At 42.7% G+C, this 14,278-nt stretch overlaps 1 protein-coding gene across 3 annotated transcripts in view; it reads right to left on the bottom strand.

Annotated features, from left to right (window-relative positions):
• LIN28B (lin-28 homolog B) overlaps positions 1–14,278 on the bottom strand; it is a 143,644-nt gene that overhangs the window by 65,157 nt on the left and 64,209 nt on the right. For all 3 annotated transcript variants that reach the window (XM_030554227.1, XM_030554228.1, XM_030554229.1), the window contains one exon: positions 7,076–7,260. In XM_030554227.1, coding sequence (XP_030410087.1) covers positions 7,076–7,260 — 185 coding nt within the window. The remainder of the gene's footprint in view (positions 1–7,075; positions 7,261–14,278) is intronic.

Genomic DNA, 14,278 nt, shown 5'->3' with positions numbered 1-14,278 from the left:
ATAAACAAAACAAAAAATTCGTTACAAAATATAAGGGTTTTTCTGCTCCCTAATTCCTGATTTAAGGAAGTATCCTTGTTCAGGCCAAACCTGCAACCACATGCTTAAGTCCCACTGAAGTCAACAAAACTTAAGCATATGTTTAAAACAAAGCATGTTCTTATGTGTGGTCCTGACAGGGATGGTCTCTAAGGCAAGCTTAAATGCATTCCTGAATTGGGGCCCTAGTGATATTATTTGGAGTCTTTTGGGTGGGCACAAGAGCACCAATATCAAACATGTTGAGGCCCACCTTTCCTCCTCCATCACCATTCTCCCGTTGCAAACTCCTGCCTGCTTCAGTTTCAGCTCTTTTGCTGCTGTTCCTGGTAAAATCCCATCTTGCAGAGCCCCAGGAAAGGTGTGCACATTCATCAAAACAGCCAAGCTGATTATGCAAAGTGCTGTCAAATGCACAAATCAAATACATTAAAAATATGGGAAAACGCTTTCTTTTTAAATCACTTGTAAGTTATAGTGCTCCTAGGCTTTTCTGGTAAGAGCACTAGATAAAAATGGTGTGCTAAGACCCCTAACTATCATGCCGACCAATATTGTCTCATTGTTTCCTTGTGCTCCCCCTCTCTGTATCCAGCTGCTGTCTCTTTCTTATACTTAGATGGTAAGCTGTTTGGAGCAAGGACCATTTTTTGTTATGTATTTCTTCAGTGCTTAGCACAATGCGGCCCTGGTCCACAATTGGAGCTCATAGGTGCTACTGAAATATAAATAATAAAAAAAATTGCAATAACATTTTAAAGAGTTTTTCAAGTAGCCCTTCTAAAAAAAATGCCTCAACTTCTCTGCACAAAAGTGACACAAAGGACAGACTTCCATACAGACTAAAGAAAGGGTTCTTAAACTGGGGGTTGGGACCCCCCCGGGGTCACGAAGTTATTATGGGGGGGGTTGTGAGCTGTCAGCCTTCACCCCAAACCCCGCTTTGCCTCCAGCATTTATAATGGTGTTAAATATATAAAAAAGTGTTTCAATTTATAAGGGGGTGGGAGGGTCGCACTTAGAAGCTTGCTATATGAAAGGGGTCACCAGTACGAAAGTTTGAGAACCACTGGACTAAAGGAAAGAAAAGTGCAAAATAAATAAATAAAACAATGAGTCTGGATATAAAGTAAAAAAGAAAACCCAAATAGTGCTGAGTATCATAAACATGGACAATACAAAGTTAAAATATAAAATGATTGTAGTATTGTAAAAGTATAAAAAAATCTGATGACAGTTTGAAAAATACTGTTGCATGCTCAAGCAAATCACCCCTAGGATCCTAAGCTAGTCAGAATACATAGAAGAACTGAGTAGAAGATATTTATTACAAAAAACAAAACAAAACAAATGCAATACTCTGAAAACAACTTATGTAGCTAAGAGACACATATGCTGTACAAAGATTCTGGGTCTGATTTTTTCTGCTCTGCATGACGCTATATACAAATGACACCTTCCTACTGAACAGATGTGTTGCTTCCATTTTTTGGGTATTGCATCTACTTTAGAGAAAAGTTCAGATTGCTCATTATAATGTAGTATGAGAAATCTGAGGTCTGTTACTTCTTATGCATACATCATCAACAGAACTGATAACTAGGAGGTCCCTCCCTGTCTTTATCCCACCTTTCATTGACATCAACACGAATTATTTTGGATAAGCACTGAATAACAAACCAGGTGAACTTAAGGCCCTGATTCATCAAAGCCCTAAACTTTACATTGACATATGTGAGCCATCTCATCGAAGTCAGTGAGCCTGCGCACATGCTTGAAGTTAAGTATGGTTTAAGCACTTTGCTGGATAAGGGCCAAGTGCTGCCCTCTTCTTTTTATGTGCAATGATACTGAAAACAGTGTGGTTGCAGAGGTGTGACTGAGGGCAGAAGCTTTTACTGTGATGGTACATCGGCTAGAAAGAATCCCACTAGACTTTTAGATCATATTCAAGTGAGTTTGCTGGGCTGGCAGTTGAAAATGCGTCTATATATTACATTAAAAAAAAGATATTAAAAGCAAGTTATTTAGGTTGCAAAGCCCTCAAAAGTTAGAAATGCCAGATTTACAGTTACCTGTGCAGCCTTAACTCTGTCACCTTATGCATTCAACCTTCAACACTGTAGTCTAGACCTACTACCATTTGAACTACAGAGCTACGTGCATTAGCTGGCAGCAGGAGACGGACTGTTATCCCGGAGGGGAGCTGCTGGTGCCATGTGCTGGGTTGAGGGGTGAAGCCCAGCCTGGCCTTGCTCTCTTCCTCCCCGCAGGACGTGGGAGTCTCCTACCCTGTCCCGTGCAAGGGGGATAGACTATTGGGTCCACATGCTGGGTCTGGGGAAATTATGTGGGAACCTCAGTCTAGCCTGGTTCTTCTCCCCTTTCCCATGGCTACTCAGCTGTCAGCTCCCAGGGGTTCCCAGTGCAGAATCTGCTGCCACCACTTGGGCAGCGGTATGACTATAGCACTTTAGAATCCTCATAGTCAGCTGGCATTCTGGCAGGCTGCCAACCTTTTTCCTGGGTAATGAGAAAGAGAAGGGAAAATGTGTCTTACACTGCTGATGCTGGAGCTGAGAACTTCTCTGTGCCCTCTACTTCTGCAGGGGGTCTTCAGCACCCAGACCCCCTTACCGGTGGAAGTCCATTGGCTGAAAGCCCCCTGTTGGAGCAGAGGAAATGTCTATGCTGCAGCCAGGAGCATGCCTCCCAGCCCAGGCTGACAGATTCATGCTAGCTCGGCTCCAAGTAGTGCACTAAAATTAGCAGCGTGGACATGGCGGCTCCAAGCATTGATCCAGGCTAACATCTGAGCTTGGACCCAGGGCGCTGCTGAAAGGCAGTATGGCTAAGTGGATGAGATTTGAATCTTCCCTATGAGTAGGATGACCAGACAGCAAGTGTGAAAAATCGGGACAGGGAGTGGGGAGTAACTGAAGCCTATACAGAAAAAAAAGACCCAAAAATTGGGACTGTCCCTATAAGATAGGGACATCTGGTCACCCTACTTATGAGCTACAGGGTTGTAAGCCCAGCTCTGACAGAAGAGATTTTATGCAACCTCTCAAGTATCCCAGCTGAAAAATGAGGGAAATGGTATTTGCCTGCTTCCTAAAATAGGGGTGTGAGATCTTGCTCCATAACAATGGCTGTCAAGTACAAAGAATTATTAACACCAGTCAACAGAAGATCTTTTGGCTGCCAACCAGTCCACTTTCCCTTAGGCCAAAAGGGTCTTGGGGGTGCCTCTGTGTCCAGTCTGGAGCTCTAACTCTGCCTACTATGGAGGACAGAGGGAGACTTGGGGGCATGCTCATGCAGTTGGCATTTAGGAGCTCTGTAGGGTTACAGCATGCTTAGTGCATCTCTAAAATCTACTGAGTAGATGAAAATGGCAATTTTCAGAGGCTTATAACTCAGCCAAATCTGGCTGGATTTTTACAGGAACAGAAAAAGCATCTCTCTAACTCCGAGGCTATCCCTCAACTAAATTTCAAATTCCTGCTTCAAAGCATGCACTTGCTGGTGCTCTTAAAAATGTTTCCAAATGTTTCTTTAAACAGTGTAAAGCTGCCTATTTTTTTCCTGATCCTCTTGGAAATGGCTGCAGAGTTTTTGCTAAACTTTCCCCCATAAAATATAAATAAATCAATAAATAAAATCAAATAGAGCGCAAACAAAGTTAATCCCCAATGGTTAAAGTGTAGCAAAGTTATAAGCAAAGGGGATAAGAAAAGATCAAAATTTCTTCATTTTAGGATACAGATTTATGAGAGTTTCTTTCAAGAGGCAGTGTGTTCAAATGGATTGAGCAAACGACATGGAGCCTGCAATAACTATGTTACTAAACATCTATGTCTTTTCTTTTCTACAAAATGGCAGAACTGTAAATATTATCTACCTCATAGGGGTGTAGTAAACATTAACTTCTTGGCAGTGATGTGCTGATACCATGTCATAAGAACATCAGAATGCCTATATTGGGCAGATCAATGGTCCATCTAACCCAGTATCCTGTCTTCCAACAATGGCCAATGCCAGATGCTTCAGATGAAAGAAACAGAACAGGGCTGTTATTGAGTGATCCATCCCCTGCTTCTGGCAGTCAGAGGCTTAGGAATATTCAGAGCATGGGGTTGTGTCCCTGACCAGTTTAGCTAATAGCTATTGGTGGACCTATCCTCCATGAACTTATCTCATTCTTTTTGAATCCAGTTATATTTTTGGTTTTCACAACATCCTGGCAACGAGTTCCACAGGTTGACTGTGCATTGTCACAACAAAAGGATACAGATCTCCCATCCTTTGCTCCAAGACATTTCTCGATGTTTGTTCCCTCCCATGTCACCCACATGCCCTAACCATGGTTGTCTTCTTCAAGCTCTCTCTGCCAGCCCTATCTCCCAGTTCTTTCCTCCACTGATCAAATGACCACCCTATGTTCTTTTCTCTACCAGACTTCCACCCATCCACCTTCCAAATGTGGTTCCATCTGCTCCTCCTGCCCTGTCACATGCCCTCCCTTTCAAGTTCATTCCAACATCTCTATCCTTGCTCATCTCTCTCTGACCCTCTAACTCCCACTCTTATTCCCCATAAATCTCTCTAAATTTGAGACAGCTTTCCTAACAAATAAAACACTAAATTAACCCCCTTGAGCATGATTTATTCAAGGGGTTGAATTTGAAATTACCAGCCCCTGTATCATGGAACTTTTTTTTAATTACCTGCTCAGTGCAACTAGTTATATGATCTTGCACAAGCAGCAGTTTGACCCAAGTCCCATCTGCAATACCATTTTACCCTCACTTCTGCTTACCTCACACCAGATACCTCAGTTTTACCTCAGCTAACTGACCAGATTGTGGGCTGTTAGGGACATCACTTGTAGGATCCTCAGCTGCAGATTGTTCCTCAGATTCCAATATTAAACCTCCAGGGGACTTTTTAAACTGACCTCTGACTTGGGGTATGTCTAACACTGCAACTGTGCCGGTGTAGCACTTTCATGCAGACACTTCCTACATCGACAGAAAGGGGGTTTCTGTCAATGCAGTTAATCCACCTGTCCAAGAGATGGAAGTTTGGAAGAATTCTTCTGCTGGCCTAGCTGTGTCTACAGTGGGTGTTGGGTGAACCTAACTATGATGCACAGGGTGCTATTTTTTTCACATCTCTGAGCTATGTAGCTAGTTCAATCTAATGTTTAGGTGTAGAACAGGCCTCAGATAAAAAGCAGTCCAAAGTGATAGTTAATCAGATTAATATTTGGTTATTTAACCAGAGCACCAAGAATTAAACTTGCAGTAGTGTTTAAGGGGCAGTCTTTCATATTTAATAAAGTCAATGCTCTCCTCCTGCCCCCACCCAGTGGTGACTGCGCTGAGTGAGACTCCTGGATTTCATTAGGTGTGTACTAAGTATTTTGCTCTCTTTTTAAATTTTGGTTACAGCTAAGAGCTGGAATTACTGACAGACCTTTCTTATTACTGATGCCTACTTCCAAATTTTAAACTTCAGACATTTTAGTGTGGTTAGAATTCTAAAAACAGAAAAGTGTTTATTTTTTTCACCCTCTAATTCACAATCAGTTTAAAGGTTTTGTCATCAACCTTCTCAGAAACAATCAGCTTCAAATAGACACTCAACACAAGAGGCAGTGGAGTCTTGTGGCTAAGGTGCTGCACTGGTACTTAGGACACTGGGGCTCAATTCCCAACTCTGCCACACACTTTTTGTGTTACCATGGGCAAGTCATTGATTTTGTATCTCTGCCCCAGTTCCTGACCTGTAAAATGAGGATGTAATAGTTCCTTTCTCCCAGCCTTTGTGTATCTTGTGCATTTAGATGTTAAGCTCTTTTGAGACAGGAAGTGTCTCTCACTACATGTATGTATAGCATCTAGCACAGCAGCATCATCATCTTGATTATGGCCTCCAGGCACTACCACAGTGAAGAGACAGAGGAGGGTAAGGGAGATCTTTCCTCCTTCTGGGAGGACTCTTTGGTACCCTTTCTTCTTGCAAAACTGTACTTTGTTCCAGAACTCACATCATCTGTGAGCCATACTATCCCTGTAAGTTTTCTTCCTTGGTTGAATACCTCAGGGTAAAGGCTGGCTGTTGGGATGCTCAAGTCTGGACATTTGGGGATGCACTAAGGATGATCAGTGCTTCACAAGGTGTCCTTTTCTTGAGCCCAATTGCCATTGCTATTGTCCTTGGCAAAGCTGTGGAAAGTATGGAGACTTAGGTGCCATTGAAATTCACATCATGCAGCAGCTTTTGAGTGGAAAATACCCCCTGGACTAAAGCTATGTCTTTATAGCGGCATAGTCAAAAGCATCATGAAACTTCTTCGGACCATTAGATGCAGACTTGAACTGGGAGTGGATAAAGGGTCAAATCCTGAGCTGGTGTGAATGAGTGCAGCTCTGGGATTTGGCCCATAATCTGTAAAATTACTTTAAAAAATCATGAGCTGTTCTGCAGACCACCATAAATTAAGGCATTTGGAAGCATCCAGAACTTTGTTCATTAAGTGAAAATATAACTAACCAACTTATATACCAATTTAACATTAGCTTTTCAACCTAAATTGCACAAAATAAGTCTTCTTCCTCAGACGTACAGTACTAATGATATCCATGTAACAAAGCAATCAGCATGCAGCAATCAGTTCTGCATGCTCTTATCTCAACTGAGCATTACATTGCTTCACCTGTCTTCAGCGTGACCTCTCTTTTTAGTCCAATCACAATATTTTCAGTATAACCTTAATATTCCTTTGCAAGCTCTCCCCAACTCAGTATGCAAGGATTTTAAAAATGAAAGCGATCAAGTGAGCAAAATGTATTTCTACATATACAGATCAGGCTATCTAATCAAAGTACTAAGCTGCTTGTACAAACCAAACTTGCACAGAAGGGTTTCCTGTCACATGTGAATGAGTATTGAAAATACAACATTCAGAAAAACTTGCAAAGAAGAAGGTAGGATGGAGGGGAGGAGAGTAACAAAGTAAAGTAATTACCTATCTCCCTTTGGTTTTCTTTTCTGTACTGTCTTCCCTTTGGGTCGTCTCTCACTTCCTAAACAGGGGCTCCCACCAGGGCCTGTTACCCGTATTGATTCAAGGCCTTTGGAAGATTTCTTAAAAGTAAATTCCACTGGTTCGCCTTCCTTTAGGCTTCTAAATCCTTCCATGAAAAGCTTGCTCTGTAAATAGGAAAAATATTCTTGGTTACTATTGCCTTAAAAACAAAGTTGACAATTATAATAACAGGACAATATTAACTTTCCTGTTATGTTTATCCTACAAGACACAGGTTGAATTGGGTTCCCTTAATAAGATCTACTAAAGATACTACACCTATGGTCATGGGCAAAACATTCTTCAAGCTTAAGAAATAATGAGATTCTCTTTTTGGATATGAACAAAATTGAAATAATAATTTCCTTATTCTCTGCTGAATTGATATGGGCTTTTGGGCTGCACAAATCTAAAAGTGCTGTATGCTCATACAATTCTCTGTAGAAACCTTCTGCAGTTTAAGGCATTTTAATAGAAACAGAGGAGACAAAGCTAATAGGGTATTTTTAAAAATAGGAAGAAAAGAGAGCAAATGCTCCCTCTCTAAGTGAACCTAGATATTGAGTTCTAGTTGATAATCAAAATGCAACTTATAAAAGAAAAGGGAGGAGAGGATAGATTAATTTTGAAACTAGCAGAAGTAAAGAATAATGAGCAAAAAAAATGAAAAAGGAGCTGCCAACAAAATGAATTGCAAAAGGTAACTCAGTTTCTCCAAGGGAACTGCTAAGTTAGCATTCATTGCCAGTAAAACTTATCTTGTTAGTATGATCTTAGTAGGGATTTATTCTTTGATCCAAGAAAAGCAAATTATTATAACCAGAGTCAGAGAAACAAAACAGCAACACTGATAATCTTTTGGTATATACTTCTAGTGTGAAATCCTGCACCTATGAAGTCAATGGGAGTTTTGTAATTGACTTGAATGGGGCTAGGATTTCACTCCTCATCTCAAATCCTCTGAATGCTGTATAATACTAAATCTATATCCAAGGATAAATCTACTGAATAAAAACTTGGATGAAATGGTTACAAGTTAAGTGAAACAGAACAGAATGTAAAAAGGAAGACAATAATAAGACTCTGCTCTTATTAAATGTTTATTCAAAATGTTATATTTAACATAGACAAGATTAGTGGGAATATAAAGTGAATATTACAGAACCACTGGCAATACCTAATACTTGGACTGGGCTTTTATATTTGTTATAAAAACTAAAGGGAAGGGGAACAAAGAGGGGAATACTATTTTGTTGTTGTTATTGGCTTGTGAATACTTCAGTAGACAACACATCTGGATTGACTCACACAAGCTACCCAGCCGGTACTCTCTTGGCTAAACCACAGAGTCAACAAAGGGAAGCAATCTTAACTGTGGAGGTAGGATGCACTGTAGTGGTCTGGAAGGTAGCTGGACACTAAAGCTGTCAATGGTCAACATTTCTCCATTCAACCACGTATAGGGTAGAGTTGGAGAACACCAAGGGATGCTCTTGACCACATATAGACAGCAAGTAGTCCAACATCGCAATGGCAGTTGGGGGGACAGTGAGTCTATACTAGCCTTCTAGGACCCCCATTTGTGTCAACTGAGCCTGGCATCCCCATTGTAATATCTTCTGTGGGAAGTACTGGGAGGAAGGCTAGTCTTATAGTTAAGGCATGGAAGCCACACTGAGACAGGAAGATCTGGCTCCTGTTCCTATCTTTGCAGACTTCCTGTGTGGGCTTGAGCAAATGAAGTAACTTAATTTTTCCATACCTCAGTTTCCCTATCTGTAAATTAGACACTATCAAATACTTACCTGTCTCACAGGATACTGTGAGATTAAACTAATGATTGTAAACCTGTTTGAAATCCTCATTTGGAAGAAACTACATGAGTACACACACAGGCATGCACATAATAAAAGAAGTACCTACTGGGCTCCCACAGTCTACTGAGCAGTGGCTGTTCATGGTGGTACGGGAAATGTATGACTGGATTCCAAGGTACTATGAGTCACAATATCAGTACAGGCTGACAAAGGGATCTAGCTGCCTTTAGGGAAGGAATTGCAGGTTTTTCAGCAGCTACAAGCACAGCAGATTCACGGATCCAATGGTTAGGATGAGGAGTGCTTGGGCATGACCAGTCCTGCAGCTCGGGCAGAGATAGTTGTTGGACCAAAATGTCGTAACAAGTGTGAAGCGTGGAGCAAACACTGGCCTCTCCTGGTCAGAGGGGTGATGTCTGCACTGCAGCTGGAAGCAAGTCTCCCAGAGTAGGTAGATAGACCAGGTAACCCAGCTCGAGCAAGGGTGCTAACAATAGCAGCATGGATGATGTAGCACAAGTGGCAGTTTAGGCTAGCAACTCAAGTCCAAGCCTGCCTGACCCCCGGCTCTGAGCTTGGGGCTAGCCATAACAGCCAGTCTGCTAGTCTTAGCATGCTAGCTTGAGCAAAGCTCCTGCAAGCCTGTTAACCCGCACTGGAAGGCTCACTCCCATCTGCGGTGTAGATGGCCTTAGTGTCCACTGTTTAAAAGGAAAAGATGAAAGGGAGGAGTGTGCAGATATCTGTAACCCGCTTTATGCTTTTGGCAGTTGCTTGGAATGAAGGTAAAGGTGCTGATAAGGATGATCCAAAGTGATCAAAGTGGAACACAGTATTTATTATATTAGCTTGGGTGATCTGCAAAAATGATCCAGGAAGAAGCATTCCGCTTTAAAATATTGGGATAGAATTAGGGGGACTCATGCCACATGTGTGATTTCTAGGCACCATTATAAATTCACAGTATGAGCAGGGGAGGACACATTCAGCCATTGATTGAAATGGACTCCTGCCTCCAACTGGCCCATGATACAGACCTTCACTGCCCACTTCATAGAATCATAGGACTGGAAGGGACCCCAAGAGGTCCCCCAGTCCCCCAGTCCCGTACTCTCATGGCAGAACTAAGGATTATCTAGACCATCCCTTACAGGTGTTTGTCTAACCTGCTCTTAAAAATCTACAATGATGGAGATTCCACAACCTCCCCAGGCAATTTAATCCAGTGCTTAACCACTCTGACAGGTAGGAAAGTTTTTCCTACTGTCCAACCTAAATTGCCTTTGCTGCAATTTAAACCCATTGCTTCTTGTCCTAACCTCAGAGGTTAAGGAGAACATTTTTTCTCCCTCTTCCTTGTAACAACCTTTTATGTACTTTTATGTACTCTCAGTCTTCCCTTCTCAAGTTTTTTCAATCTTCCCTCATAGGTCATGTTGTCTAGACCTTTCATCATTTTTGCTGCTCTTCTCTGGACTTTCTCCAATTTGTCCACATCTTTCCTGAAATGTGGTGATCAGAACGAGACACAATTCTCCACTTGAGGCCTAATCAATGAGGAATAGGGCAGAAGAATTACTTCTCATGTCTTGCTTACCACACTCCTGCTAATACATCCCAGAAAGATGTTTGCTTTCTTTGCAACAGTGTTACACTGCCAATATTCCCTCTAATTTTTTCTATCCATGTGTGAAATGAATTTTGTTATGCGCACCAATATCCAGGTAATGTGCAGGTGTGCACCACCAGTAGAAACAAAAAACCTACCTACAATATACATTTTTAATAAGTTACCATAGGGATAATTACTCCAGCCAGGCCAGGTTAGGCATTTTAGAACTCACTACTCAAAGATTTAAATTTAAGTGTAAGAGAGAAATAAAAATTATAAAATGCATAGACCAGTCAAAAAACTGAAATAACAGCACTTTGACAGTATAAAATTACAGAGAATATATGTGCATTGCAGGAGGTACTGTAACAAGAAATAACAACAACAATACAAGTATGTGTTGGGAAAGATAGAGTGTGTGTGAGACAGAGACACACAGGGTGTGTGTGTGTGTGTGTGTGTGTGTGTGTGTGTGTGTGTGTGTGTGTGTGTGTGTGTGTGTGTGTGTGTGTGTGTGTGTGTGTGTGTGTGTGTGAGAGAGAGAGAGAGAGAGAGAGAGACGCGCACTTCCCCATTAAGTAAGCTGGCCCTTTAAGTAGATTGGCACTCACCAGTCTGAAGCCTGCTTGTTCAGACACAGCAGCAGCTGCCAGTAAGCTCCATCCCATGCTTCACTCCAGAGCCCTGTTGTGTCTCCCCACCCCCATGGAGATGGGGTACAGGGGCGGGGTAGGGGGACACTCTGACATCAGCACTCCACTCCCCTCATACACACACACACAAAAACGCTCTGCACAGTAAGTGGAACAGCTGGCCAGGAGCTCCAAGGCAGAGAGCAGGAGCAGTGCAGTGGGGGGAAGGGGCTCCTGAAGTGTGCAGCCCTTGATAGACTGCTGCGGCAGCCATGCAGCTTAGAGAGAACTTAGCTGTTGACTCAGGGCTTGTCTACATCAGAAAGTTGCAGCGCTGGTGAGGGAGTTACAGCGCTGCAACTTTGAAGGTGTACACATCTGCAGGGCATCACCAGCGCTGCAACTCCCTGTTTGCAGCGCTGGCCGTACTCCCGTTTTGTCTCGGGTGTAGAGGATCCAGCGCTGGTGATCCAGCGCTGGTAATCCAATGTAGACACTTACCAGCGCTTTTCTTGACCTCCGTGGAAGGAGGAAGCCTCTGGTAATCAAGCTGGTCTCCTTTCCCGGTTTGCTCTCTCGTTCCCGGAACCCCGAGCAAGCAGGTCTCCTTCCCTGCGGTTTGCAGGGTGGTTCGGGGAACGCGAGAGCAAACCGCGGCGAAGCTGGTCTCCTTTCCCGGTTTGCTCTCTCGTTCCCGGAACCCCGAGCAAGCAGGTCTCCTTCCCTGCGGTTTGCTGGGTGGCTCCGGGAACGCGAGAGCAAACCGCGGCGAAGCTGGTCTCCTTTCCCGGTTTGCTCTCTCGTTCCCGGAACCCCGAGCAAGCAGGTCTCCTTCCCTGCGGTTTGCTGGGTGGCTCCGGGAACGCGAGAGCAAACCGCGGCGAAGCTGGTCTCCTTTCCCGGTTTGCTCTCTCGTTCCCGGAACCCCGAGCAAGCAGGTCTCCTTCCCTGCGGTTTGCTGGGTGGCTCCGGGAACGCGAGAGCAAACCACGGCGAAGCTGGTCTCCTTTCCCGGTTTGCTCTCTCGTTCCCGGAACCCCGAGCAAGCAGGTCTCCTTCCCTGCGGTTTGCTGGGTGGCTCCGGGAACGCGAGAGCAAACCGCAGCGAAGCTGGTCTCCTTTCCCGGTTTGCTCTCGCGTTCCCGGAACCCCCCTTGAAGCCGCCCAACAGCGCTGCAGTGTGGCCACATCTAACACCACTTGCAGCGCTGGTTGCTGTAAGTGTGGCCACTCTGCAGCGCTGGCCCTATACAGCTGTACTAATACAGCTGTAACAACCAGCGCTGCAAAATTTTAGATGTAGACATGGCCTCATATTTAGATTGTGATCCACTATGACCCCCAGATCCCTTTCTGCAGTACTCCTTCCAAGGCAGTTATTCCCCATTTTGTATGTGTGCAACTGATTGTTCCTTCCTAAGTGGAGAACTTTGCATTTGTCCTTATTGTTATATTTTAAAACAAGCACCTTTATGCCTTTTCTCATGCTGTCCCTCAGAGAGGTGAGGAACTTCCTGTAACTATCCTCCTTAAAACTCTCCTTTGCTGTGATGCTACAAAAAACTGGACAGTGGCTGCTGGTGTGCTGAGACCACTGCCTATTATGCTGACCAAACTTTGATAGTAAACTCTTTGGGACAGGGACTGCCTAGCACAGTAGGGTCCTGGTCCATGACTAGGGCTTCTTGGTGCTATGATAATACAAATAATAAATAATCATAATCCCATTTTTCTGGCCCTGAGTTCACTCACAGATAAAGAAGCACCTCATTGGTGCTACAGCAGCCACATGGAAAAACATTAGAAGACAGCCTGTTGTCCTACAACAGTGGTTCTCAAACTTTTGTACTGGCGATCCCTTTCACATAGCAAGTCTCTGAGTGTGACCCCCCTTATAAATTAAAAAAACACTTTTTAATATATTTAACACCATTAAAAATGCTGGAGGCAAAGCAGGGTTTGGGGTGGAGGCTGACAGGTCGTGACCCCCCATGTAATAACCTCACGACCCCCACAGTTTGAGAACCCTTGTCCTACAACAACAACATTTTGTCCTTGTCATAACCATAAAGATAAGTGTTCCAAATGGGATAGTCAATATGGATCAGAGAAGTGTGCTGCTCACAAAGGGCATCAGTCAAGCTGATGTGCATTTGTCTTTATATCCCAGAGACTTTTTGTTTGTATATATATAAATGTATGCTGTCTTAACTAAAGCTGTGCCAGCGTTTAGGTTATAAACTATTTTTTTTCAGATCTTTTAATATGGAAAGCAAACAGTTAGAAGCTGATATGTGGTACATAAGTGTTACCTATTTTGTTCTTGCTTGTTAGCTTTTTTTTTTAACTAATTTTGAATAAAACTTTTAAATCCTCTTTTATTTAGAGTACTAATGATGGTTTTAAATGTTTTTGTATTGCTCTACTTTAACAACAAAGCTTTCATTTGTAAACAACACTCAAAATTTACTATGAACACCTATGACATTTAAAAACATTAAAATGTAATTTAAAAAATATTTCAAAGACAGCTACCAAACCTTGATAATCAACTATTAAGCATGTGTGATTTCTTTTACACTATGCATTGCTTATTATATGGAAAGAAAACCTAAATTGTTTCACATTGCATCCTGCTACAATATATCTTTGCAGCTCCACAGTGTTACAAAGGGACACAACACTCCTCTGATTTACTTTGTAAATGTTTATTATACTGGCAGCTTCCCCATAAAAAGATTCTTTGAGGATGCACCACTATTTTGAAGCATAATGAAAGAAAGTGGCCTGGAAACAAATAGGAAAGATCAAATGCTTGCCCACTAAAACAGTTTTTATAGAGTTGGTTGAAATATATGAAACAATATTGGTAATTTTTTTTAATTCCCACTTTTGTTTTAAAAAATGTCAGGGGGTTCCTGACTATTTCAATTACCTCCACTCCCCCATTACTTTATATATATCTTGCAATCACATCCATTCATGACAGTGCTTTGAACACGGACCACCCTCCTGACCTCAGGGAGACTCTACACAGGTCCAAGAAGGACTGCCCCATTTATATCCAGTTGCAGGAGCGGGC

The sequence above is a fragment of the Gopherus evgoodei genome, chromosome 3, assembly GCF_007399415.2.
Source record: "Gopherus evgoodei ecotype Sinaloan lineage chromosome 3, rGopEvg1_v1.p, whole genome shotgun sequence".
Classification (NCBI taxonomy): Eukaryota; Metazoa; Chordata; order Testudines; family Testudinidae; genus Gopherus; species Gopherus evgoodei.
Note: the sequence above shows the minus strand (reverse complement) of the source record. Positions and strands in the feature narration are given on the sequence as shown.